This window comes from Rhincodon typus, chromosome 16 (genome assembly GCF_021869965.1).
Source record: "Rhincodon typus isolate 14 chromosome 16, sRhiTyp1.1, whole genome shotgun sequence".
Lineage (NCBI taxonomy): Eukaryota > Metazoa > Chordata > Chondrichthyes > Orectolobiformes > Rhincodontidae > Rhincodon > Rhincodon typus.
Genome location: NC_063347.1, coordinates 56,675,453 through 56,702,229, shown reverse-complemented (window position 1 = coordinate 56,702,229; position 26,777 = coordinate 56,675,453). Strand labels below are relative to the sequence as shown.

At 41.1% G+C, this 26,777-nt stretch overlaps 2 protein-coding genes across 6 annotated transcripts in view; one reads left to right on the top strand and one right to left on the bottom strand.

The window, feature by feature from the left end:
- The window catches only part of rad54l2 (RAD54 like 2), a 118,186-nt gene extending 112,361 nt beyond the window's left edge, over window positions 1-5,825 (top strand). For all 5 annotated transcript variants that reach the window (XM_048606531.1, XM_048606527.1, XM_048606528.1 and 2 more), the window contains one exon: window positions 309-5,825. In XM_048606531.1, the coding sequence (XP_048462488.1) occupies window positions 309-1,291 (983 nt within the window). In that variant the 3' untranslated portion in view covers window positions 1,292-5,825. The remainder of the gene's footprint in view (window positions 1-308) is intronic.
- Window positions 5,826-10,839: 5,014 nt separating this feature from the next.
- Window positions 10,840-26,777, bottom strand: part of LOC109937784 (MAP kinase-activated protein kinase 2-like) — a 110,280-nt gene continuing 94,342 nt past the window's right edge. Inside the window, exons 6-11 of the mRNA XM_048606526.1 lie at window positions 25,228-25,303; window positions 23,743-23,867; window positions 21,691-21,776; window positions 20,405-20,485; window positions 16,443-16,902; window positions 10,840-11,013 (exon numbers count right to left, since the gene is read on the bottom strand). Coding sequence (XP_048462483.1) covers window positions 16,747-16,902; window positions 20,405-20,485; window positions 21,691-21,776; window positions 23,743-23,867; window positions 25,228-25,303 — 524 coding nt within the window. The 3' untranslated portion in view covers window positions 10,840-11,013; window positions 16,443-16,746. The remainder of the gene's footprint in view (window positions 11,014-16,442; window positions 16,903-20,404; window positions 20,486-21,690; window positions 21,777-23,742; window positions 23,868-25,227; window positions 25,304-26,777) is intronic.

Genomic DNA, 26,777 nt, shown 5'->3' with positions numbered 1-26,777 from the left:
TTAAGATAAGAGGGGTAAGATTTAAAAAGGACCTGAGGGGTAACGTTTTCATGCAGAGGGTGGTGTGTGTTTGCAATGAGCTGCCAGAGGAATTGGTGGAGGCTGGTGCAATTATAAACATTTAAAAGGCATCTGGATGAGTACATGAATAGGAAGGGTTTGGAGGTATATGGGCCAAATGCTGGCAGATGGGACTAGATTAATTTAGGATATCTGATCGTATGGACGTGTTGGACCGAAGGGTCTATTTCTGTGCTGTACAGCTCTATGACACAGAAGGTTTAACTTAAGTTTGTAATTCTTTGCAGGTTCGCAGGCAGATTCCCTTAATCATGGGGGTCACAGCTCTTCATCCCCGGACCAAGCACAAAAGGGCCTCTCCCCAGAGGAGATTGCACGGCCCCTATCCCCGGACAGTCCGGAGATAATAAGTGAGCTCCAGCGTTACGCCGAGGCAGCAGCTGCCAGGGAGTCCAGCGACCGGCCTGGCACCGTTACCAGCACACAGGGAGACCACAGCAAACTGAGGCAGGCCCAGCCATCTGACCCACTCCTAGGAATCAACAGTTCAGCCTCGGCCCGTGCTGCTGCTACCTTGAACATGCCAACAGCAAGTCGCTATGTGGACTGGACGTCAGGCGCTTTTGGGATGGACATCAGAGGAGGCAAGCGCAAGTCTTCCTCTCCTCCTTTAGAGGACCACACCCGGAAACAACGGCACTCATTGCCAGCACACAACTACTCTCTCCCTGCTGGCTTTAACTTATCATCTGTTGGCTTGAGCCCCGAGATGTCTGGGCTGGCTGGTAATTGTCCGACTCTCTTAAATCCCCTGTACAGCACGGGGAGCCCCTACTACACACTGCCTGGCTTGCTGGGAGACCCACGACTGATGTTCCCCATGACTACTGACCCGCGACTCGCTGCTAGCAGTGCTGGCCCCGCTGCCCCTACCTCAGCCACAGGCACCGCGGCGCCCTTCATGCTCAACCCGACCTCGACCCTGCCCACAGGCCTGCTGCCTGGCCTGCATCATCCCTTCGCCCAGTCTCTGCTAAATGAGCCCCGGATGTTCGCCCCATTCCCGGTGCCTCTGCTCACCAACAGCCTACCAGCCGGCGTGGGACAGACCAGCAGAGTCTTTGCACCATCGACGTCGTCATCTTCCGGCTTCCCAACTCCGGAGTTCCTTGGCGCCACGGTTCCGCGAGTGGACCCACCCGCAGGCTTGGACACTGCTGGCAGCTCCGATGACGATGTCATTGAGGTCACAAGTAGTAACACTGGCTGACTGATTTCTAAGGGACAGGGCTGTTATCCAAATCTTTTTAAATAATTAATTAATAAACGTGTCACTCACCCGAATTTTATGGCCGATGACTACCATTGTAAATGTTGTCTTTTTTATGTTTTTTTTAAATTATTGGCCAAGTGTTTTTTTTATCTTTTTTAAATAAAACTTTACGCTGGATTTTTTTTTTTTTTGGGTTTTTGCCTGGAAGGTATTTTTGCCTTCATTTAAGAATTTAAACAACCTCTGACTTAAGTTGAGCAGGAAAAGTGCAGTTACTTCCTATTTTTGCTGGAGACAGTGGTGTCATCAATCTCTTTAAAGGGGCTGGGTCACAAAAATTGACTGTCCTGTTGTAGGTTTTTCTTTTGTGTGTTTTTATCGGAGCTGGTGTGCGAGTTGCTGACCCTGGGTGAAAAATAGAATGGAGAGTTTTCATCTGTTTATGGGAGAAGAGGATGAGGAGAGATGTGGCGAGTGGAGAGTGTTTCAACTTTGGGAAGGAACAGGATTGAAAAGCCAATAGGGAATTTATCCCCTGACAGCTTAGAGGCTAAATGCAACATGCTGTGTAGTCTGGAAGGTTTCGGGCTCTGTTCTCAATCACTGAGCCTGTTGTAATTGTTCCAGAGATAAAGAGAAGTTGTCATCTCCCACTATGATACATTCTCAATTTTGACTGCTCTTAGAGAGTGGGCTTGACTGCCTTGCTGGAAACCAGAGAATTGTATTCAAAATGAAACAAAGGAGAAAAATTGAAGTGGAGTGAATGAAAGAATCATTTTTTTAGAGTAATGGAAAGTACCACTGAGCAGCAAAATTGGAAATTAATTGATTACCAGCTCCTATTTTATGTTCTGCAGAATACCATAAGTCCTGACTCTTCCTTGAGGATTGTTAATTTTGAAGATTAGACATATCTTTCAAATACTGTTTGCTACTTGGATTGGGTTAATGGATAATTGGCAAAATTCTTGCCAGTCCATTAGCGAAGTGGGGTTAGTGGGCAGGGGAACCTCTCTGAATTAAACTAATACAGTTGATGTTTAATGTAGGATATCTTAATTATCCTCTGGAACACCACGCAATGCAGTGTCAAATCTCACAGCAGACAGGCCATATGAACTAAATCTGTAGGGAATTGGTTCATTCAGGTAAAATTTCAAACTGGTGTTTTTACACTAATATTAAACCCAGAGGACCTGTGGAAGGTTTCCCAGTTTAAGGGTTTGCTTTAAAACTTAAAGCTAGCATTATTAATATTTTTTCTTTTGTAAGTAAATTCCACTTTAACTTATTTATAAACTTGGGTATTTATTATCACAAGTTTCTACAGTACAGATGTTTTGTTTTTAAGAGGGAAAGGGGGATTATAATTCTGACCAAATTTCAGCTAATATTTGAACCAACTGCAGTCAGACCAAACTGATTCTGGTTCCTTGGGTCAAGTAAGAAACAGTAGTTGAATGGTGGCCATGTTGGAACAGTCTGGCTGTCAGCCTGTAATGCACCTCTAGAAGGGATTTAGTGAATAATATATAAAGACAACTTCTCTTTTAGATGTTTTCTGTAGTTTTGAAAATGAATGTGAGACATCAGTCATTCCTTAGTTCAGTAACTTTAGGTGACCTCATTACAGTTGATCACAGTGTCACTGATTTGGTATAAGCTGTTGTTTGCTGCATTTACACCACCAGCCAGAGGGTATGTGTCTTGTTAGTTTTAGCTAGAATGTCAGGAGCTTATGAACATAGCACCAAGTTGGCCATTTCCCAGAGAGGAAAAGGTGAGAAATGGAATAGAGGTTCCAATTTTGAAATTGGTTCTGAAGTGTGGTCCACTTTGACATGAGAATGGTGATTCAAATCTCTGGTCACTGAATTTGCCCAATTGTAATCCATAAGGCCCAACTTCATCACCCCAGACAGTCAATTGTTTTAATTTTCCCCATTGGTAAAACATATTAAATCCAAACATTTGCAAGTTTTCCCGGTAAGAACTTTACTTTTCTCATGAAGGCAGCAATCCACTGTGATGAGCAGCATTATGGACACTGACTACCTCACCTGCTTAAACCCACGAGGTGAGTGTTGGAGGGCTATTCCCCCACTATATGTATCGCCACAATTTAGTTGTGCACCAGCTGGTGACTACATGCTGGCACTTGAGGACTGGAGCCTAAGTGGTTATAACCTGGGCAGTAACAATCCGAATGTTTGCTGGCCCTGGCAGTATGACATGGTTTTTACCTAAATTTGAGAGTGCTGTTGAGGCCCGATGTGCCAGAGATTAGGCTTGATGTAAGTAATCGTGCGAAGTTTGTCTCTATTGTGTACAGCCTGACAACCGACTACTAATTTAAGGCAATGGTCACGGTGTTTGCTAAGTTGTCTTATTGGTGCTGTCCCTGAAACAACTGAATTCTGAAGCTCACCTTTCTGTGCGCTGAACTTTAAAGGTGACGTGAAATGCAGCAATATTGTCCCCGGAGTGCCATTTTCCCCATTTCCCTTCCCCTGTCTCTTTCCTTCCCAGTTCAATCGGTTTACAGATACACAGCTAGAGCACTGACATCTGTGAAACCCACTCATGAACAAGTCTCCCTTCTGCCAGCCTGCTGAGCTCGGGCAGGGGAGACCATTCAGGGTAAATATATTTCACTTTGTTTATTACAATAGTGTAAATAAAAGAATTTAACAGGAGGTGTCCAAGAGGTCAGGTGTGATCTGATCTGGGAAATGTCATCATCACAATGTGTACTGTGGCTAGTTTGAATTTGATTTTTAACTTTTAATCATTTTTCTCAAGTCCCAAGACTGTTATTTGGAAATTGTTGCTATACGAGGTGGATAATGTTATTAATCAATAGAAGCCTTAGGTATATTAGCTATGCAAGGTTTTTTTTTGTGTTTTTGTTTGTACATAGTGCAGATGGGTGAACTATGAGGGGGCTTTAATTAACTTGTCAAACTACCAGACATGGGACCCCCATCTGTCAGCAAGTAATGAAGAAGTTACCAGCTCTCCAGTGATATAATGTTATTTCTGAAATCCTGTAACTGTTGTAAGATCCACATTAGAAGGGTCCATGGTGGGGGAGGGAGCTCCGAATTATCATTACCCTGTTATTGAATTACCCTGGTCAACCCTGAGTTTAAATTGAATAAGGCGTTGGAATGGTTCTTTTTGCCTGGGACATGGGATTCAGTTCGAGGCTGGCTGTGAAATCTACTAGTTAGTCTTGGAAGGTTGCCAAGAACCAAATACCCGTTATAGCAGTAATTGTGATAATACATTTGAGTTCCTTGTTCAACTTTGTTCAAGTTTGTAAGGAGCCTCTATCATTTGTTTTATATGCACGAGACTCAGTCTGTCCCCTGTATTTGCATTTTTTATTTGAAGTGGAGTAACTTCATACCTTGTGTGCACAAAACATCAAATCATGTTATTTATTAATATTTGGTGCATGTCCAGTTTCTGATAATGCCATAACCTCCCCAAGCCACTTTTGTATGTTGTTCCTGCTGTTAATGCAGTCTTCAGCCTACTGTTTCAGTCAGGTGAGCCTGCTTTTAAGTGATGAATTCCAAGAACCTGCTTTCCATATTAAAGGAGGATGCTGGTTCTGGAAGTGTTTGTGATGTCTCTCATTGCTGGTGAGACTGATTTCCTGTGTGTACCTCAGTTCCTTCAGGGCAAGATCCAGTCATTGCAATAGTTGCATTCTGTAGTCTTTTCAATGAGAGAAATTCATTTAACAAATAAATCCTCACAGTTGTATTTTAACCATGTTCCATTTTGACAGTGAAAATCACTGCTACTGCTGGCATGAGTGTCCCTTTCTGATATCTGTTACATGTTTGCAGACCGTGTTAATATATTGAGGCCAGTGCTATGCAAATGCTCTTTATCCTGAATGCCAGAGTGTGTTACACAGGTCAGATTGTGTTGAGAGAATGTCATGATTTCTTCATGCTGAGAGTTTGGTGACAGGAAAGTGGTAACTTCCTTATGTAACGTTCTGTATCTCTTGTCGCCCTTTCTGTTTAGTGCTTCCATTGTTTTTCATTGTTAAATAGTCGAGTGTGATACATCTGCAAGTACAGGTGTGTTGTCTTCTGCTCCTGGAGGTCTGTTTGTTTGCTCATTGTCATTAAACGAGGAAATGGATTTAATACATTGCAGTCAAGCCCCAAAGACTGTTACCGTTAGTTATCGAGGGAGTCTGCAGTACTAATTGTCCTTATACAAACTGCTGCTCTTGCATGTGAGACGGGTGCAACAGTGAAGTGATACTGCCACTGCACCGGACAGGCCTGTATTGGTTCTCCTTGTGATGCCTTCACTGTACAGGAGGCAAAGTGGTTCGAGTTTATTCCCCCTCTCTACTTTCACCCCCCCCCATAAAATATATTGAAAACCAGTTTGTTCAAAATAAAGACTTTTTGTAATTAAATGTTACAAGTCTGTAAACTGCCTAATGGACCTCTTGTTTTTATTTTGTAAAATGAAAAATAAAGACTAGCTCCTTTTGTGTGTTAGTAGAGAAATCCTTTGCCCCAGTGTGTGTATGTGATGCTCCCAAACAGATTATTTATTATGCTGCTTCATTCATGACAAACATATCACTCATTTGTTAAGGCATCTTCTGCTTATAGCCTTCTGTCTATAAGCATGCATACAAAATAAATTGTCAATCTGCAAGTCAGACCATAGGTAGTTTTGTGCAGCATCAAAAGTTCTAATGGAAACATTGAAAATTAGAGCATGAATTGGCCTGCTCAGCTGTTCAGTGGGATCATTGGCTGATCCATGCCCTTTGATCCCTTTAGCCCTAAAATCAAATCTTCTTTCTTAAGTCTTGAATGTTTTGGCCTCTGTTTCTAAGGCATTCCAGGCTCACTACTTTCTAGGCAAAGAAATTTCTTCGATCATAAAAGGTCTACTCCTTATCCTGAGATTGTGACCCCTGGTCTCCCCGGTCAGTGGGACCATCTTTCCCGTGTGTATCCTGTCTAACCCTGTTAGAATTTGGTCAGTTTCCCTTCCTTCTAAACTCAAGTGAATATAATCCTAACCAATCCAGCCTTTTTCCCCATATGTCAGTCCTGCATCTCAGGCATCAATCTAGTAAAACTGCCTTGCACTCCCTTAATAGCCAGAACATCCATCCTTAGATGAGACTAAAACTGCAAACTGTTCTAGGTGTGGTCTCACCAAGGCCCTATATAAGTGCGTCGAGATCTCTCTGCTTCTGTATTCAAATCCTCTCGCTACGAAGGCCAACATACCATTTGTCTTCATCACCTGCTGCACCTGCCTGCTTACTTTCAACACCTAGTGCACAGGTCTCATTGAACTCTATTATCTGAATGGCAATAGATTAATCTGCCTACTTGTTTTTGCTACAAAAGTGGATGAACTTGCATTCATCCAGATTATACTGTATCTGCCTCATCTAAAGCCTCCCCCGCATCCTCCACACAGCATCATTGCCAACCTAGTTTTGTCTCAACTGAAATGATGTGCAGTTTCCTCATCTAAATCAATATATATTGTAAATTAGCTGGGGTCCAAATATAATGCTTGCAGTTCGCCACTAGTCACTGTCTGCCACTTTGGGAAAAGACTGACTTATTCCTTTTCTTTCTTGGCTTCTTACAAATAAGCCATCGTAGGGCTTTTCCAGACCAGAGAGAATCCTTCAAATTGAGGCTAAAAAGTCAATTTCCTCCTGCCAATAACAAACTGTACTTTCATCCTAATGAGATTTCTAAACAAGCTTATCTGAAATTAGGCCACCTGCCTAAAGCTTGCAATGGCCCTATTTAACCCCTAACTTTGTGATCTCTAGTTTAGATTAGATGTTGAAATTTGCATCAATGTTTCCACATCCCTCCGTAATCCTGTCCTGTTGTAATTTTCCCCAGCTCCTCTGCCTTCCAAGATGTCTGTACTCTGCCATTTCTGGCCTCTTTGTCATCCCTAATTTCCACTGGCCTGTCATTAGACAGACACCTTCAGCTGCCTGTGTTCCGAGTTTTGGAATCTTCTCTCCAAACATTTTAGATGGTCCTTAAACTCACCTTTGAGCTTTTGGTCATCTAACATACTAGCTCCTTATTTAGCTGTTAAAATTTTAATGACGACAGTCCTGTGAAATACCGTTGCTTACTATGATAAAGATACAAAGTTATTGTTAGTGAATTACATAAAAGTTACAGCACAGAATCAGGCCATTTGGTCCAACTAGGTGGTGGTTTATTTTTCATTACATCTAGCTTTCTCGGCCGTTTAGCATGTATTTTGTTTGTTGTTCTCTATTGTACTCATGTATCGTACATATAACAGCATCTAAACTATTAGCCTCAAATATGGTTTTGCTTCACATTTTTGTTTGAAAATGGCCTGCAACCTAGAAACCACGTCCCGAATCTTGCAGCAATTATTTGGTTCCTGGTATAATATTGCAAACGTTGCTCATCTTTACAAACTTCATGTTTCACTCTCTGTTTCTGGTCATTTTAGAATGTAACTCCAGATTCTGATGGGTGAAAATGGGGGCCCCAATCCCTTTAATTTTGTGCAATCCATTCAGGCAAGTCAGTACCTACATAAATATAGGGTCTGAGAACTTAGTATCTTACTCCCCTTGCTTTCCTAAAGGCAGGAGGTGTCACCTCCAGTCCCTTCAGCAAATGGATATATTTTGTGTTAACAAGCAACTTGCTGACAGCAAAACATTGGTCATGCACTTCTGGCAAGGATTTCTGCCAATTTGAGAATGGGGATCATGAGTGAAAATGTGTTCTCTATTATGGCATCAGTCATGTTCAGTTAACAGTACCTTTTGGGAATCATTGCTGAAATCTTCCTAATCTCTCTACTTCAGTGTGTATCTTTTTAAAAAAAAAATCTGACAGCCTGCCACTATTTGATCTAAATCGCAATTGTCACAGCTTTATGCATTTTGCTGACGACGCTGTCTGTTATCTCTAAACTGCAACAATGTTGTCCTCAGCACCTGCTGTTTCACCATGGCAAATATGCTTTTACATAGCTTACTACATAGTTCACTGGCCAACTGATATTTGGTTCAATTCCATATGATTTAATTTTCCAGCAACTTATCTTGATGTAATACCTTTAAACTCCCAAGACATTTTTATTGGAGTACTTAAACAAAACAGTGTAACACCAAAGGGGTGCTAGGTCAGATGCCCGAAGCTTTGTCAAAGGGGTAGGTTTTAAAGAGTAGATACTTTCTACTGTTCATCTGGTTCAGAGGTAGGGACATTACCACAACAGTCTCCTTATTTAAGGTGCTCCTTAAAACCTGGGAAGTGTAGTAAGGAGGTGAAGAGATTGGGGACCCAACTAAGACTATAGCTACTAATGGTGCAGTAATTAAAATTTGGTAGTGTACAAGAGCCAAAGTCAGGGAACATTAGATTTTGAGATGGGGGTTGTTGAAGGAGATTATGGAGTGAGGGGAGAGGCCAGGGTTTTACAAACTTGGATGAGAATTTTTAAAACAAAGTTGCTTGCTTGGAGCCACTGTAGGTTAGTTGTGACAGGCTTCTTGTTAAGGCACACAACAGTTTTGGATAACAAGTTCACGAATGGTAGAAAATGGGAGACCAACCAGGACTGCTTCACAACAGGGCTAACAAAGGGGACAATGAGGGTTTCAGCCATGGATAAGCTGAGATTGAGCAAAGTTGAGCAATATTACAAAAGGGAGAAATAGGTAGTCTTAAGCAGGACATTAAAATGAGATGCAAAGTGGTTGACTTTGAAAGCCTATAAGGACAGAGCCTTACCAGAGCCACCAAAATCCTGAGAACAAAATCACTCTCTTTTTGGGAATGTGAAAAGTGTACACACATTTCACAAGGTTCTGACATTTTGCTTATGAAACTAACTAATTAGTTACAGAGTCTCCATACCTTGACATTAGTCCGCTCCATAAACAGTTACGTAGCTTAGTCCCAAGTGAGTGATCTGGTTAGACCAATCATTTCGAGATCTCATTCATGAAGTAGAGAAAATACCAGAAGTGGTGGTTACTTGGATAATAAGTGCAAAAGGTTGATTGCACCCATGAATATGCTAGTAAGGCTTAGTGAGGTGTGGGCTTCCAACTAGTGTACTGTTGAGGGAATGTTGTACATCTGCAGGTCCTGTTTATAACATGCATATTAAATTGGTATTTTGGCTCTTTGCTTCAGTAGATGTTCTAGGTATCCCACACCACCTCTTGAAGAGCCGGAGAAATATCCCAATGTACATTTCTCTCTACCATATAAAGATACAGTAATTCACTAGTTACTGCTCATTTCTGGATATTACTGATGTGTATGCTTACAAAACAATAGTAATTCACTATAAAGTACTGCAGGGACATAAATACAGGATTTTTTTTTTAGGAGCCCAAAAATCTCATGCCCAACTACAGGTGTGCAGTAAATTGATAGAACAAGATTAATTTATGAATTAAAAACTTATTTAACTTCTAAACAGAAAGAGGTCAATTCTTATAGTTGTCTGCATAGGCAGCATTGAAACAATGGGGCAATATTCCAGCCAGGATGAAGAAATACTTCAGAGATGATCTCTGAAACAGGACAGCTTTGATCTTAATGAGGAGCTTGCTACCAACTGTTCAGAATGGTCTAGCTTGGCCAAGTCTTAACACTTAAATGACACAACAGCATCATGAAAAACAAAGTTAGCACATTCCCCCATAGATCTGCAGGTTGTTCTTTGATTTAAGGACAGCTTTCAATGATGGATGAAGATTCTGGCACAATGCAGATAAGTGAAATAGACTCTTGGAAGTATATCAGGTAAGAGGGCAGGAAAGGTAATTCGAGCTTTTGGTTTTCAGATAGCCAAGGGAGTTGATGAATAAAAAGGTGTTCGAGCTGAAAATTGGTTGAAGAAACAATTGAATGAGATAATACAGGTTTAACTGAGGATCATGCTGAGGGAGTATGCAAGATACTCCAAACACCGTAAAAGATAGAGAGAAAAGCAGATGTTTAAAAAAATGCTGAGAAGTGCAGAAACAAAACAGCAGCAATAGTATTCAATTTTAAATATCCTATTATTATTAGGTTAACTTCAGTGTAATAAAAAGGTGTTCAAACTGCATTCAGAAGAACATTTTTAACCAATATAGAGCAAACCCAATAAATGAAGGGCAATAGGTTAGTTTTTGGGAATAACATTAAGGTAGCAGTGAGACAGCATTTTGGTTGTACTGATTGTTGTTTGTGAAGATGACATGATTTTGCGAAAGTGAACTATAGCTGCCAGGAGTTATTCAAGGAGATAAAGACAGCTATCAGAGAGAAGTGGGTACATTCCTGAATGGGCAGTGGTCAAACACAGATGATTTCACGTGAGATGAAAGACAGGTATCAGTGAAGAGATGGCTTACCTCCAGCACTATTACCTTCCAACCATCCAACTCAATCCCAATGGTTTTTAAGTGCAGAGTGTCTCTACCTCAATGAGGCAAAAAAAAAATCTACCAATGTGGATACGAATCAGTAACTTTATTACAAAGAATTATATTGAAATGACAACTCAGCAATAGGTCCTCAGCACAAACTGTGTTGGTGTTGGCACTGGAAAAACACATGACATGGTAGCCATTTCTGCAAATGGGTCTGCGAGATGGTCAGAGCTGGAATTAAATGTACTCCGTTTAAGGCCTACAGAGAGAAATTACAAGAAATGAGGAAGTGATTAAAGATGAAATTACTTCAACGATCAGAGAGGATAGTATGGGAGGTAAGCAGGCAGTATAGATATGGGGACCAAGAAACAGAAAAGGATGTACAACAGTGGGAATTTTATACAGGTCCTTTGTAAAATCTCAATTTCACAAGCGTTACAATTAGAGATTAGAAAAGTACTTAGAAGAATAATTGGGTGATTTTAACTTTTATCCAGATTAGGATAAGCAAACTGGTACATGTTAGGAAGATTAATGCATTTCTTAAGTGCAATATAGCTTTTGTCACCAATATATCCTAGGACCAACAAGGAGGCATATCACGAGATTTAGTTAACAGCCTAATGGTGCTCAAGATTTTTTTTTATAAAAGCCAGTGAAGTCTTAAAAACCAGCAAAAGATGAGCAAAACAAAAAGATGGAGAAAGTAAACATTGAGGATATATTTGCAAGTAATATCACAGCAGACAGCAAAAGCTTCTTTAAAGGAATGGAGAAGCCAAAGAGAACATAGGCCGCTTGGAGAAAAGGCAAGAGAAATTGAAAAAAAATAGTCACAGTAGACATTAATAGCATTCTAATATTACTAAATAATCAAGGGAGAAAAGGAGGAAATGACATAAGAACAGTAACTATAAATACAATATCACTGGAGAAAAAAGGCCAGAGAAACATACTGGGGCTAAAGACGGTTATGTTCCCTGGACCTGATGGGAGGTATCCATAGATATTAAATCAAGTAGCTATTGATATAGTGAATGCACTAGTAGTAATTTTTAGATTCTGGAAGAGTCCCAAATGATTTGAAAACTGCCACTCTAACACCCTTTATTTAAGAGGGAAGGAGACAAAAAAAGGTGACTCATAGGCAGGTTAGGTAAGCACCCATTAATAAGAGAATGTTAGAATCTATTACAAAGAATGAAATAGCAGAACATTTAGAAATGCATAATGTAGAGGTGGGTGGGATGCTCTTCGGAGGGTCAGTGCAGTCTTGATGGGCCGAATGGTCTCTACCTGCACGGTAGGGATTCTATGATCATAATATCAATGAGGTGCTTAAGCACCAAACATGAAAGAGTTAAGACTGTAGATTTAATATTATTGAAACGAGACTGTCCCATAAATTGGGTACATTTATTAATGGGTAAAATGGATAATGTATGGGGTTCAAACAGAATTTAATATGAATAAAACATATTTATACCCCTAAGGTACAAGAGTACTACTGATCAAAAATAAGGCCATTGATGACAAAAGAAAGACAACACTGACTAAGAGAAAATGCATAAAAAGCAGTACAAATCCTGGCAAAATAAACCAGGTATAAAAACAAAGGTGACAAACAGAGTTTGAGTATGCGAAGAAATTGGCAAAGGAAATCATTAACAAAAAACAGTTTTACAATTATATTAAGAAAAAAGGATGCTTCAGAGCAACATAAACTTGGAAAACTGATACCAGATAATTGTGACATTTTAGATCTTTTAAACAGTTACTTTGCATTCGTATTTGAAGAAAGAGATCCATCTGCTGGACATCCCCAAGAAGCTAATATTGAATTTGGGACAGGAACTCAAAATTGTGAACAACGTAACAGTAAAGGGTAAAAATGGGACTAAAGAGTGATAAAAATACCCAGCAGCTAATGATTTCCATCCCTGAGATTTAAAGAATGGTGGTGAGAGCATTGTCAATGCTACTGTAAGCTTCCAAAGTTCTCTTGATCATAAATTGTCCATTTAGATTGCAAAAATTCTGCACATGACTCAAAGAAAAATGAGAGGGGTTACTATGAATTTACAAACCAGTTAGCTTAGCATCTAACGATGAATTACTAGAGTCCACATCTAGAGATAAGGTGACTGAAGACCTTGAAAATTCTCAGCTGGTCAGAGACAGACAGTGCGGATTTGTAAAAGGTAAGCCAGGCCAAGTGAACCTGGTTCAATTCCCAGTAGTTTCCTCGGGATGTCCAGCAGACTGACCTCTTTCTCACTTTAACTACTGAACAAAATAGTTTTCAATATACCCTCCATCTTTAAAGAGGTAATTAAAGTACTGGACAGGATTATCTGTTACTTCCAAAAGATAAGTCCCTCAGAAGAGACAGTTTGCTGAAGTTGAAGCTCATGGAAATGAAGACAAATTATTGACTTGGTTAGGAAATCAACTGAACAGCTGCAGACAGAGAGAAGGGATAATGGCAAAGCACCCAGGATTTATATCTGAGCCTCAATTATTCACCGTCTTTATTAATAACAGGATACAAACTCTCATATCAAAACTGCTCAGTGAAGGAAAGGTAAGTAGCATTGCAAGCAGTGTGGATGGGAAACAGAAATTTGAAGTTACAAAGAGATATTGGCAGATTATAGGAAAAGGCAAATAAAGATCTAAGTAATAGGAGCAGGAGTACGACATTTGGCTTACTACATCTGCCCCACTATTTGATAACATCATAGCTGTCCCAATTGTGGCTTTAACTTAAGTTTATGCCTCCTTACCCTCAACTTCCTTGTACATCAAAATCTGTCTAACCCAGCCTGGACTATATTCAATGGCCTAGTCTCAACTGCTTGCTGTGGAAGGGAATGCCAACATTTTCAAAGAAAGAATTCCTCCTCCACCTCTACCTTCAGCGGGAGGCTGCTTATTTTGAAACTATGTGCCATAGCTCTATTGAGGAGAGGAATCATCCTTACAGCATTGACTCTGTCAAGCCCTCTCATAACCATATATATTTCAATAAGATCATCTAGGATGCAGGCTATCAGGTCCAGGGAAACCTGCCTGCCTTTATTCCCATTAGTTTCCCTGTTTAGAAACTTTGTTTCAAGTTCTTGTCATCTGGCTGCCTCTTGATCTTCTACTTGGAATGCTTTTTTTAAAATTTCCTATAGTGTAGATGGATAGAAACTACTTGTTCAAAATCTGTTATTTCCTAGTTTCCTATCCCTCATCTCACCTAAGGCATCAATACTTACTTTAGCTATCTTCCTTTATGTTTTTAGACATTTTACTGTTTCTATTTTCCTTGCCAGTTTATTCAAGCGTCCGAATTCTTCCTCCTTAGTTTTGTAATTGCCTTTGAGCAAGTTCAAGATATTAATTTCAGACCCAAATTTCTTATCCTGCAACTAAATATGAAATTCTATCATGTTGTGATCACTCTTTCCTAGAGAATCCTTTTTCTATAAAAGGTCGTTAATAAATCCTATCTCATTACACATAACTAGGTCTTAAACACAGTTGGTTCTTTTGCTCATAACAGAACATAGGGGATGTATTCTCATCTTCCTGGCTGATTTCCCTAGTGTATATAAAGATTAAAATCTCCCATGATTATGGCAGTATAATTCTTAGCCGTCCAATTATTTTTTGCTTTCTACTCCATCCTACAGTGCACGTACTGTCAGGGGCCAATAAACCATTCCCTCCAGTGACTTCTTTACTTTTCTGTCTCATCTCGAGCCAAATTGATTCCACATTTTGATTCTCTGAACTAAAGGCACATCACAACCATTTCCTTTCTCCTGCGCTTCTGAAATATCAAATCCTTTTCAATATTTCCAGTCTTGGTCACTTTGCAACCATACCTCTGTAATGGCTATCATATCATACTCATTTATTTTTATTTGGGTTATCAATTCATCCATCCTGTTACAAAGGTTGCATGCATTCAAATAGAATGCCTCTAATTACCTTTTTAGCATTTTCCTTACTAGTCAGTGAATTAAAGCCTTGAACATTCCAGCTTCTAGACGGTGAAGAAAAAATATCAAAAGCAATACTCCTTCCCCCCCACCCCCCCTTACACTGAATTCCCATTGTCAGCACTTGACCTAATCACATTCTGTGCTCCCATGCACTGACTGATTCAAAAAGAGTGAACAGCATACTTTCTAAATTATGAAAAGCTAGAAGCCGTAGAGACTTGGGAAGTTAAGAGGTACACAGAACATTAAAATCTCAGAAAATAATCAAAAAGACTACTAGAATGCTGGACTTGACATCTGGAAGACTAGAATACAAGGGGGTAAAAGTCATGTTCCAGTGATGCAAAGCCCTGGCTAGCCCACACAGCACCTGACAAAGCAGCAGCGCTCTGAAAGCTTGTGGTTTCAAATAAACCTGTTGGACTATAACCTGGTGTCGTCTGACTTCTGACTGTGCCCAGCCCAGTCTAACACTGACGCCTCCACATCATAGACCACACCTGGAATAGGAAAGCAATACTGGGGACTAAGTCTTTGAAAGAATATATCAGCTTTGGAGGTTAATTTACCAGAACGATGCCTCAAATCCAAACGGTACGTTTGGTAGAAAAAGCACAAACTAGGGCTATATTCCCAAGTGATTTGATTGAAGATTTAAAGATATTAAAGGGGAATGGATATGAACAGCTAAAGAAATGGCTGGGGCCTGTCCAAAAATTACAACTGGACCTATTGGCATTGATATGAGGAAACAAGCTCCACACAAAAGGGTGATGGAAAGTTTGGAACTCTCTTCCGAAATGATGCTGGATCAATTGACAATTTTAAATCCGAGATTGAAAGATTTTTGTGAACTAAAGATATTGAGGAATACGGGGCAAGGGCAAATACATGGAATCAGCCACAATCTCTTGAACACATTTCCTACAATGGCAACTCCAATTCAAAAACACTTAATTGGCTGTAAAATACTTTGGAATGCCCAGCGGTCATTAAAAAATGTGCTTAAAAAAATGCACATCTTTCTTTGGCTCCGAGTTATCAGGATTAAAAATCCCAATTACAAATAAAACATTTTGCCCACCTGTCATCAACAGAAAGCCTGCAATTTACTGAATAGTTTTACCTTGATACTAAACAAACTTTTTCAAAAATAATTCACACATTCCTATCGATTACTCTTGCAGCATATCTTGGGTCATCACAAAAATGTTGGGCACTGCTCCTTATTATAGGGGTTTAACCACATACCTTAGCACACCTTTGCTTTCAAATCCAACCCTCAGTGTTCCACTTGTATTGTTTTGTTCCACTCCTCTCCTGAAGGCACTGGGTCTCTTGGGTTAGACATTCTATATAGCTGGCATTACGGTACCTGGTACCAGTGTCTATTCACCATACCTGGGTCTAGGCTGCCACACTATAAAAGGAGCTCATCACTTGTATTTTAAAGAGATGTCATTCAATGCCTGGAGGTTTTCTTGTGGGATGGACAGTCAGTGATAGGTAGGTGGCCCCCTTCTTTTGGCAAGCCATTTATTTTAACTCTAGAAAATCACAGATGGCATTTGGACCATTGCTGCTTCAAAGCAGAAAGGCCCAAAACTCCATGTAGTATGCACAGTTTACAGCACACCTACCACTCACAAGTGAGGCCTCCCCACTAAATTACATCTTCACTGCTTACCTTCTCTTTCTTTGTCATTCGTTCATCAATGCCAATGCAAAGTTTGAACCTAATTAAAACAGTTCATGATATAAAAAAAAATGCAACACAACAGTACAGAAAGGAGGGGGACTGGGATGCGGGGGACAGCAGCGGCACAATGGAGCTGCCTTCAACCTCCCAGTTCTGTTGTCTATGACAGTAGAAACCACTCTCTATTTTTCTCCAGCCTTCGCTCAGGCTGCACATTGAAGTTTTAAAAACCTCTGGTTTCTCGCCATGTGTTGAAAAGCATCCCCAGTTCTGTTGTTGTTCGGTTCTCTCTTCACTGATTGCTGCAGATAGCTGATGAGGACCGTGCTGATGAAGTCTGTTTCTTCCGCCTCTTGTTTAAAAGGGGGTTACTGGTTTTGTCCAAGTCCTTAATCGTCACCTGATCATAGTCAACACGCATTGTGGCGAGTGCACTTGTCAATTCATCCTAAAATCAGAGAGTGTGCAATACAGAATTAGAGCAATGACCACCTTAGATGTTGAGCATTTTCATAGAATCCCTACAGTGTGGAAGCAGGCCATTCGGTCCAATGAGTCCATGCTGACCCTCTGAACAGCATCCCACTCAGACCCACCACTATCCCTATAACCCTGCATTTCCCATGGCTAACCCACCGAGCCTGCACATCCCTGGACACCATGGGCAATTTAGCACAGCCAATCCACCCTAACCTATGCATCTTTGGACTGTGGGAGGAAACCGAATTACGCAGAGGAACCCCACACAGACACGGGGAGAATGTGCAAACTCTATACAGACAGTTGCCCGAGGGTGGAATCAAACCGAGGTCCCTGGTGCTGTGAGGCAGCAGTGCTAACCACTGAGCCAGCGTGCCGCCCCAAAACATTTTGTAAAATCCACATCTTAAAACAGATACTACCAAGAGGAATTTTCCGTTAAAGTCAAGAAGCAGTTTGAAATGGCATCATCATATATTGTAACATTGGATAATGTAAATGGATGACCACTGGCATTAAGTACAATCATACCCGCTTGATTGACACCACATCCACAAGTACCCACTCCCTCCATCACCAATGCTCAATAGCAGTAATGTGTACTATCCACAAGATGCACTGCAGCAATTCACCAAAGATCCTCAGACAGCACCTTCCAAGCCCATGACCACTTTTCATCTAGAAAGATAGGGGCAACAAATGTATAGAAACACCACCACCTGCAAGTTCCCCTCCAAGCCACTCACCAACCTGACTTGGAAATATATCGCCACTCCTTCACTGTCAAAATGGGGGGGATCAAAATCCTGGAATTCTCCCCCTAATGGCATTGTGGGTCTACCTACAGCACATGGACTACAGCAGTTTAAAGCGGCAACTTAGCACCAACTTCTCAAGGATAACTAGAGAAAGGCAATAAATGCTGGCTCAGCCAACAAATCCTAAGCCCCTCAATTAAATGAAAAAGAAATTGTGCTGGGCCATCTCGACGTGTTGAACATTCTCTGGTCAAAGCAGAACACAGCATTGACCATTGCATTATCATGACATCAGAAGCAAAATATAGCAAATGCTGTGAAATATGGGAATGCTCCTCAGGTCTGTGCAACGGGAAACAGAGTTAACTTATCAGGTTGATGCCCTTTCGGTACTGCATTTTCCTTACTGATTGTTTTGACAAAAAGTAATCAACCTGAAATGTTGGATAACAAGGTGTAGAGCTGGATGAACACAGCAGGCCAAGCAGCATCAGAGGAGCAGGAAAGCTGACGTTTCGGGTCTGGACGCTTCTTCAGAAATCCTTTCTGAAGAAGGGTTCAGACCCGAAACGTCAACTTTCCTGCTCCTTTGATGCTGCTTGGCCTGCTGTGCTCATCCAGCTCTACACCTTGTTATCTCAGATTCTCCAGCATCGGCAGTTCCTACTATCTCTCTCCCAACCTGAAATGTTGGCTCTCTCTCTGTCTCTCTCACACAGATGCTGCCTGACCTGCGGAATGTTTCTTGCATTTTCTGATTTTATTGTGCCACCTGATGATAGACCCTACAGAATCCACCATCTCCCTGGTTTCGCGCACACTTAGTTACATCATTGTTACAGCTCATACTTATGTGGATACTGCAACTGGGATTTCACCACATTCTTTCTCACTACTAAACTTTCATTAAAGATCAGAATGCATCTAGTCCCTGCAATGGTAGACAGAGTGCTGAAATACTGACTGGGCAACAGATGGAACCCTAAGTTTTAGAACTGGGTTTTGTGAGCTGTAACTCAACTCAATAGAATTGCTTTTATTTTATCGTTACTGACTGCCTGTCACACAGTCCCCACCTTGCTCACTGCTCTCGGTGATGTTTTGCACAAGACCCCTGCTCAGTTCACAAACATGGCCTTAAGCTTCTGGTTTCTAGCCAGTTCAATTCCCCACCCTTCTTTCATGCTCACTTATCTAAGCCAGCCAGTCTGCTGCTCTCTCCTAGTGAAGCTCAACAGGAAGTTTGAGGGCTAGCACCTCATCTTCCCACATGGCACTTTAAAGACCTCTGAACTTGGCACGGAGTTCAACAATTTCACACCTTGAACCCTGTGCACCGTTTCGATCCCTTTTTTTCACCACGTCTAGTTCGAGAATCAGTGTTTATCAAGGAAAAATAACTTTCATTTTCAAAATAAGTGGAACATGCAGCACGAAAACAGCAAAGATGAAGACATAAAATGCAACTAAGAATTACATAGAAACATGCCATTCATCTCAACTAGTTTATCCCAGTGTTTATACCTACCCGGTATTCTCTTCTACCTCCAGAATACATCAAACCTGCTCTGAAATGTGTTGGCACTATCTGATTCAACCATTCAATGTGGCAGCTAATCCACATTCTAGCCATAGTCTGAATTACATCAACGACAACTTTCACACGCGTGGCACCCTGAACTCGGTAAAACATCCTAAGGTGCTTCACGGGAATGTTATCAAATAAAATCTAATACCAAACCACACAGAGAGAGATTTGGATAGCGGAAGTTTTTAAGGATGGTCTTAGAGGAAGGAAGTAGGGTAGGGAGGTGGCGTGGTTTGAGGAAGATCAGGAAATGCAAAGCCTGTAGGGAGACTAGAAAGTTGTTATATTGTTAGCTAACATACAAGAATCTTGGGAAGGATTTTTGTGGTGGGAATCTCCCTAGGGTTCAGCTGCCCATCTAGAACTGAGGCCATTGCATTTCTTAATTTGAAGCAGATCTCAGTTTGATTGTAGTCTTCAGACCTAGCTACAAATGAGCTACACTTTGAGGTTAGCATGCAGTTGAGGCTTTATTCACATCTTTAGTTCTATTGGGAAGAGCTTTTGTGATGTTCAGCATTGCTAGGTGATATAACATTGCCAGGTCTGTTAAGTAAAATGAACACTCCAGGTATTTGAGTAAAAACTCAGGTCGAAGGGTTGGGGTGGTCTAAACAAAAACCATGAAATAATTTAAGATACGATGAGATGCTACAGTAGTGAAGGGGCATAGAAAGGTGAATGCTAACATTTCTCTGTGATTAAATTAAGATGGACCTATAATTGAGTCTAGTTTCAATTTACTAGGTGATAGACTGGATTATAGTTTGTGATGATAATTAGCACCTTCAATGAAAGTCCCGTTCTGTCTGTTCCCAGATGAGGGATTTGCTCCTCCTCACTTAGTCATGGCAGTATCAAGTAAGATTTGTGTCACACAAGTGCCAAGCAATGACGATCTCTAACAACAGTGTCTAACCATCTCCACTTGACATTCAATGGCATTACCAATGGTGAATGCCTCATTATCAACCTCTTGGGGCCAGAAACTGAACTGGGCAAATGTAGTTATGTAAATGCCTCTCCGTGTCTTTCTTGGCCTAACAATGCTGCTTACAACACATCTGTTTGTTGTTCATTGTGAAACTCCTTGTGGAATACAGTATGACTGAGCATGCACTGACCTTCACCTCCTCCCACATATCTTTCTCTTCTTGGAGCACTCGGCTTGTGTGGAGTGGAGTCTGAGGAACCACCATCGATTGCTGGAAGCAAATTAGAACAAAAAAAAAACAGTATTTGAATGATTTAGTCTTTCCACAAGTTGCTCTGGAACAGAACCTTTGTTTTTCTTTTATGGGAAACTCCTCAAATTTTGGCACTAAATCAGTAAGAGTGTTATAAATTTGCCTGGACTGGGAAGCGGGAATATCCCAGCCAAATCACTTGCTCTCGGTTACTGTATTGAAGCATCCGTATCAACGGGTAGTGGGGACAGGATTGGGGTTGGGCCCTGGAGCTCCAACCTCACGCCCTTTCCTGGTCTAATAGCTTGCTTATATTCACAATGTAGCCTGGGTTAGACTGTAGAAAACAATAGTTTTCTTGGAGAGCAAGTAGGAAATTGGAGTTGAAAACGACAATCAGAGCTGTCATGCTCTGATCTAATCGTGCAGAGGTTAGGAAGGCCAAATGGTCTACTCCTGCTCCTGCTCCTATGAATGTGTTTTCTACAGTTAGTGTTTCATACAGGTGTCTCCCTGCTGCAGTATGTTACACTCTCATTCTGTTTTGGTGTATCCAAGAATAGGGGGTCAGTTAGCTGAATGACTGGTCTGTGATACACAGTGATGCCAGAGTGGTCTCAATTACTGCACATAGGGAGGACTATCCTCCTCAACATCTCCTCTTGACTGTGGTGTGGTGACCCTCAGGTTAAATCACCATCAGACATTGCTCTCTCCGATCACAGAGCAGCCTATGGTCTGGTTAGACTATGGTGACTATATCTTTCTGATACTCTATCCATTAACACTAGTCATATTTTGAGTCATTCACAATGTTGCTATTACCTGTATTCACACTGTGATCTCTAGTATTTTGCCATCTCCTTCGCTAACACACACGTGCGCACATAGGCACAGACGGATGTGCCACACACACGCACACACAGTTACAGTGAGACGTGCCACCCCACACGCACAGACAGACGCAGCCCCTACGCATCCCCCACACGTGTACAGGCACAGACAGACGTGTCTCCACACACACACACAGACATATACATGCACGCACAGGCACAGACAGAAACGTCTCCACACGTACACACAGACCTTTTAAATCTGATAACTCTATTGCTTTCAGACATCAGTACAACTGTAGCATTTAAATAAGCTCCAGCAAAACGTGGGTTACAGGCAGCTGCATTTGTGTGTTAAGAATAAAAAGGCTGGTGTTTGACGACACTTACATTAATCCAGGGATGGTTCATAAATTCGGTGATTGTCATTCGCTCAGTGGGATCGGTCTTCAGCACCTGTCGGATCAGGTCTTTTGCTGCAGATACAGAAGATGTTACCAGTTACAAGAACCAAGTGCCATTGATGTGGCACTGCCAACATAAAGAGGAAAATTACAATTTCAAAATTCCAGTTACCCAATGGAGGACCAAGTGCTGGCATCAATATTTAAGAAGGCTACATAACATAGACTATAGTGAAGGCCCTGCCTTATATCTCTACACCTCAATTTTCAGTGTTAGGCTCTGGACAGTTACTGGAGTAATAATCAAGAACCCTAGACCAATGATCCAGAGAACTGGAGTTCAAATCCCACCATGCCAAGTTGAGAACTTGGATTTGATTTTTAAAATTTATTACTTAGAAAGACAGCTGGAATCAGTAAAAAAAAGTGATTAAGAAACTGCCAGATTGTCATCAAAATTCCAACGAGGTGACTGACGTCCTTCAGTCCTTTACTGAACTTGGCCAGCATGTGGCTCCATTATGCAGCAAAGTGGTTCCTCTGATACGTTCTCTGGAGTGGTTTAGCAACTCACTCAGTCATTCAAGGTGGCAGCTCCCCACCAACGCAGCAAGCAGTGATAGGCAAAGAATTCTGAGCTCACTAGCAATGCCCACATCCTGAAATTGTGTACTGAAAAGAAGAAGGGAACTCGCCAGGTTCAAGGGCTATGGGGAGTATTGTGCAATTGAATGCAAACACTGCCAAGTTTTCTTAATCATTCGGAGGAAATGTGCTATTGAGGTTATGTAACTGTTTGTTTTAGAATCTGCAATTGTGCTTGGTCAGATTGCTTACACAAACTACAGCAATGTAACCACAAACACTGAGAGACCTATAATGTTTAGTACAGAACAGAGCTGACCTACTGTTATACCAATTCTCTGTTTAACCACTATTCTCATTGTTTACTGTTCATTTTTATCAAGACATGAATGATATCATGGTTAAAAATGGAGGCTAACACATTGCCTGTAAGAACAGCACCAGTCTTACTTCTCTCCTTCTCTCCCTCTCTCTCTCCCTCTCTCTCCTGTAACTTTGCGCATGACAATTGATGTGTACTGCCCAATCACAGAGCCATGACCTGTGCTGCTACTAAACAAGATGATCACATATCAGAGCACTCACTGAGATCTACCGAGAATCACCTAATATGGTGAACGTGTACTTTATTTCAAATCAGAACCAGACAAAACAATTCAAAAACTGGCAATTATTTCAAACCCAGTAAGTTCAGTGGTAGTTTTCCGAAGAAGGGTCCAGACCTGAAACGTCAGCTTTCCTGCCCCTCTGATGCTGCCTGGCCTGCTGTGTTCATCCAGCTCTACACCTTGTTATCTCAGACTCCAGCATCGGCAGTTCCTACTATCTCTTAAGTTCAGTGGTATGTTGCACTGTCTATACTGTCCCATCAAACACTCCCAGATCAGGCACTACAAGGGTTAACTGTATAGTAAAGTTCTTTATACACTTCCATATCAAGCACAATCTAGGGTAGAGACAGATTAGAAGCAGTGTAAAAGTCTGTACTGAGACATATATAGCTTTACTCTGCATTAAGCGCACACATGGAATTAACTTGTATTTGGACATCACCTCATCTTGCACATCCTGTGAATCCTCCAACCTACATAATGATTGTTTTCTGTAACAATCCTACAATCTCAATATATCTCTAACCAGTAATTAGTAATGGAGTTGTGTCTGTATTGTACAGACCTACTCTTTTATTTTAGCTGCTGACATTTCTCTTACTACATCATCCGCTGAATAGAAATGTGATCCATTAAATTGATTTGTGATCACTGGCAATAAATTATTAATTTGATAACTCTGGGAACAAACGTACCAAATATCGCCAATACGAAAAAGCATGATCAAATCTACTGAATAGAACATTTGCTGAGCATTAGAGTCAAAATCTGAAAGTATGACCTAACTCAGGATCTTCAGGTTTATGGAAATGTGGAAATAATGTGCTTCCAAATTCGCTTACCCTCCTCAGAGACTTCGGACCACTCTGGGTTTGGAAACTCATACTGTCCCATTCGAATCCTTTTCTTCATTCCAGGAGAGATGGCCAGGCCATGATTGGAGTAGAATGGAGGATACCCACACAGCCTGCTGGCACAGAGATGGTGTTTAGCTGGTGCTCTTTGCTAGCCATGTGCAGAGGCAAAACCTTTTTGTTTCCTCAATAACTCCCCATGCCCCCTCAAGGATCTTACTATTGCAGAACAGGTTGATTGGCTCTGTCAATTATCTGGAATCTCAAATTCACCTATATTTCACTATATGTGGGCAGATAAAACAAACCACCAACGGTCTGGTTGACAGAAATCTTGGGCAACTCAAACATCCTCTTCCTCTCACATATTCCAGAAGTCAAAAACAGGATTGTGAAGTGGGGTGCAGGGTTTTGGGGAGTGACGGCATCTAAATTGGATCACAATGATTCCTGGTCAAGTATCTTTCCACAGTCAGTCCTTACTACTGATCCGATGTGGCAAAAGGTGCCTCATCACAGGCCACAGGTAGTAATTTTGAGCCTTTAGTCTATATCAAACTGAAGGATGTATTTAACAAGTCAATCATTAGCATATTTTGTTACATGGCTTGAACTGCAATATTGGCCTGAAACTGCCCAGAATGGTTCAGTGTTGAAGATCCTTGATGTGTTTTATTTCTTCCAAGAAAATTCATGCATAACTGATTAATAGTGATTTTATACAAAATGAGAAAACCATGAGAAAATTTCCTTAATTACTTTACTCTGCTATTTAGTTACTTCCACCATAACCGCACATAGTTCATTAAATAGCCTTATCTCCATTCACAGCACCTGACAATGCAAGTTCCCTGAATGTACATCCATTCTGAATGGGTTTAAATGTGCAGGCAACAATTTCAGGTGCAGCAGGACTTTATGTCAGCTATTTTTTTTCTAATATAAAAATAGCAACCTTAAAACATTCTGCCTTCTAAGATTCACACTGTTCATTCAATATGTCTCAATATATTTTAATCGGATTAGATTCAGTAGTATTCAAATAAAGGTTTTACAATTGCATTCTATGTAACATGCTGTCCTTAAAGTAAGCTAGTGTCATTTTAATAGCTTAAACTTCAATTTTCAGAACATCAATACGATAAAAAGCAACTTTAAACTGGAAGATGGTGTATATTTCACACTTTGCTCATGTCCTTATCGTTTATATTGATATTTTTCATTTTGACATTTGCCAGTCTAATTCAGGTGCAAGTTTCTTTTGGTGAAATTACTGTAGAAACCATGACAAATTCGACATAGAACATTTTGGATCACTGGACTGTCCTGATCAAAGTCTGCTACTTACCAAATGGACTGTCTGCCACATTACATTGCTATGACAAGGGGCCATCGATTCACAGATAATAATGGAGGAAATTGCAGAGGGACAATCAAAAAGCAGCAATGGAGAGAAATAAAACAGCTACTTACAGAATGTACATGATCACTCCCAGGGACCACATATCACACGACTTGTCATATTTCTCAGGACCCAGAACCTCTGGAGCTATGATGACAATGTGAAACTGTGAGTAGTATTTCAGGGCAACAGCAATGAAAAAGATTAGAAAACAAAATTATATTCCTAGGGGCTGTCAGTTCTTGACCTCACTATACCTTTGGTTCAAACATGAACAAGAGAACTGAATTCCACAGGCAGGGTGAGAGGGGCAGTACTTGACGTTATGGCTGCATTTGATCCAGTATGACATCAAGGTTCCCTTGCAAAACTGTGGTTCAATGGGAATCAGGGAAAGGTCTCCACTGGTTGGAGTCATACTCAGCATAAAAGGAAAGTGTTGGTAGTTGTTGGAGGTCAATCATCTCAATCGCAGAACGTCAATGCAGAAGCTGCTCAGGGTAAATATCCTAGGCCCGATCATCTTCGGGTGCTTCGTCACTGATCTGACCTTATGATGGAAGGAAGAAATGGGAATGTTTGCTGATGATTGCACAGTGTTCAGCACCAATCACAACTCTTAAGATACTGAAGCAGTGCGCGTCCATATGCAGCAAGGCCTCAACATTTACCAGGCTTAGACTGAGAAGTAGTAAGTAATATTTGCACCATACAAGGGCTAGGCAATGACCATCTCCAACAAGAGAGTACCTAACCATAGGTCTTGAAGTTCAGTGACATTCCCATTGATAAATCCCACACTTGTAACATCTGGAGGTTACCACTGATTTGAAATATCCATATATATCACCTCCTTTATCCCCAAACCCTGTGTACCAAGGTGCAAGTTAAGAGTGAGAGAGAACACTCACCACTTGCCTGGATGAATGCAAGCCCAACAATCTTGATACTATCCAGAACAAAAGCAGCCTGCCTGATTGGCATTGCATCCACCTCTTTGGACATCGTTCCCTTCATCGCCTATGCGCAATGACCTCAGTATGTACAATCTAAAAGGTGCACTGCAGCACCTTAACAAGGCTCCTCCAAAACAACCGGCATTAGCTGTGATGTCTAGAAGAACATGGGCAGTTGCGTGGAGACACCTCCATCTGCAAGTTCCCCTCCAAGTCAAAACTGCTTCAATTTGACATTATATCATGAACCCTTCCCGCCACTAGCTGCAACTCCTGGAACTCCCTTCATACTGTGGGGTTCCTCCACCCAAAGGACACCAACGGCTCAAGAAGATAGCTCACACCCATCTTCTGCAGGGCAGTTAGGGATCTGAAATAAATGCTGGCTTAGCCAGCAAATCCCAAATCCCATGGGTGTGATTATAAAGAAAATCATTAAGGGGAACAGAAATATCATTATGAATGTTCCCTCATCAAAGGCTCTCTGAGAATCAAGATAGAAGTCATGTATGAACCTATAAATGAAACAGGAACAGACATGGGCCATCCTGCCCATAGAACCTGCTCTGCCATTCAGTAAGATCACAGTGGATCATTCCCATCTACTCCAGATTGATTGATTGGACCAATGAGAAGTTTGCATTCTGTAGCTTGAAATTCTGTAG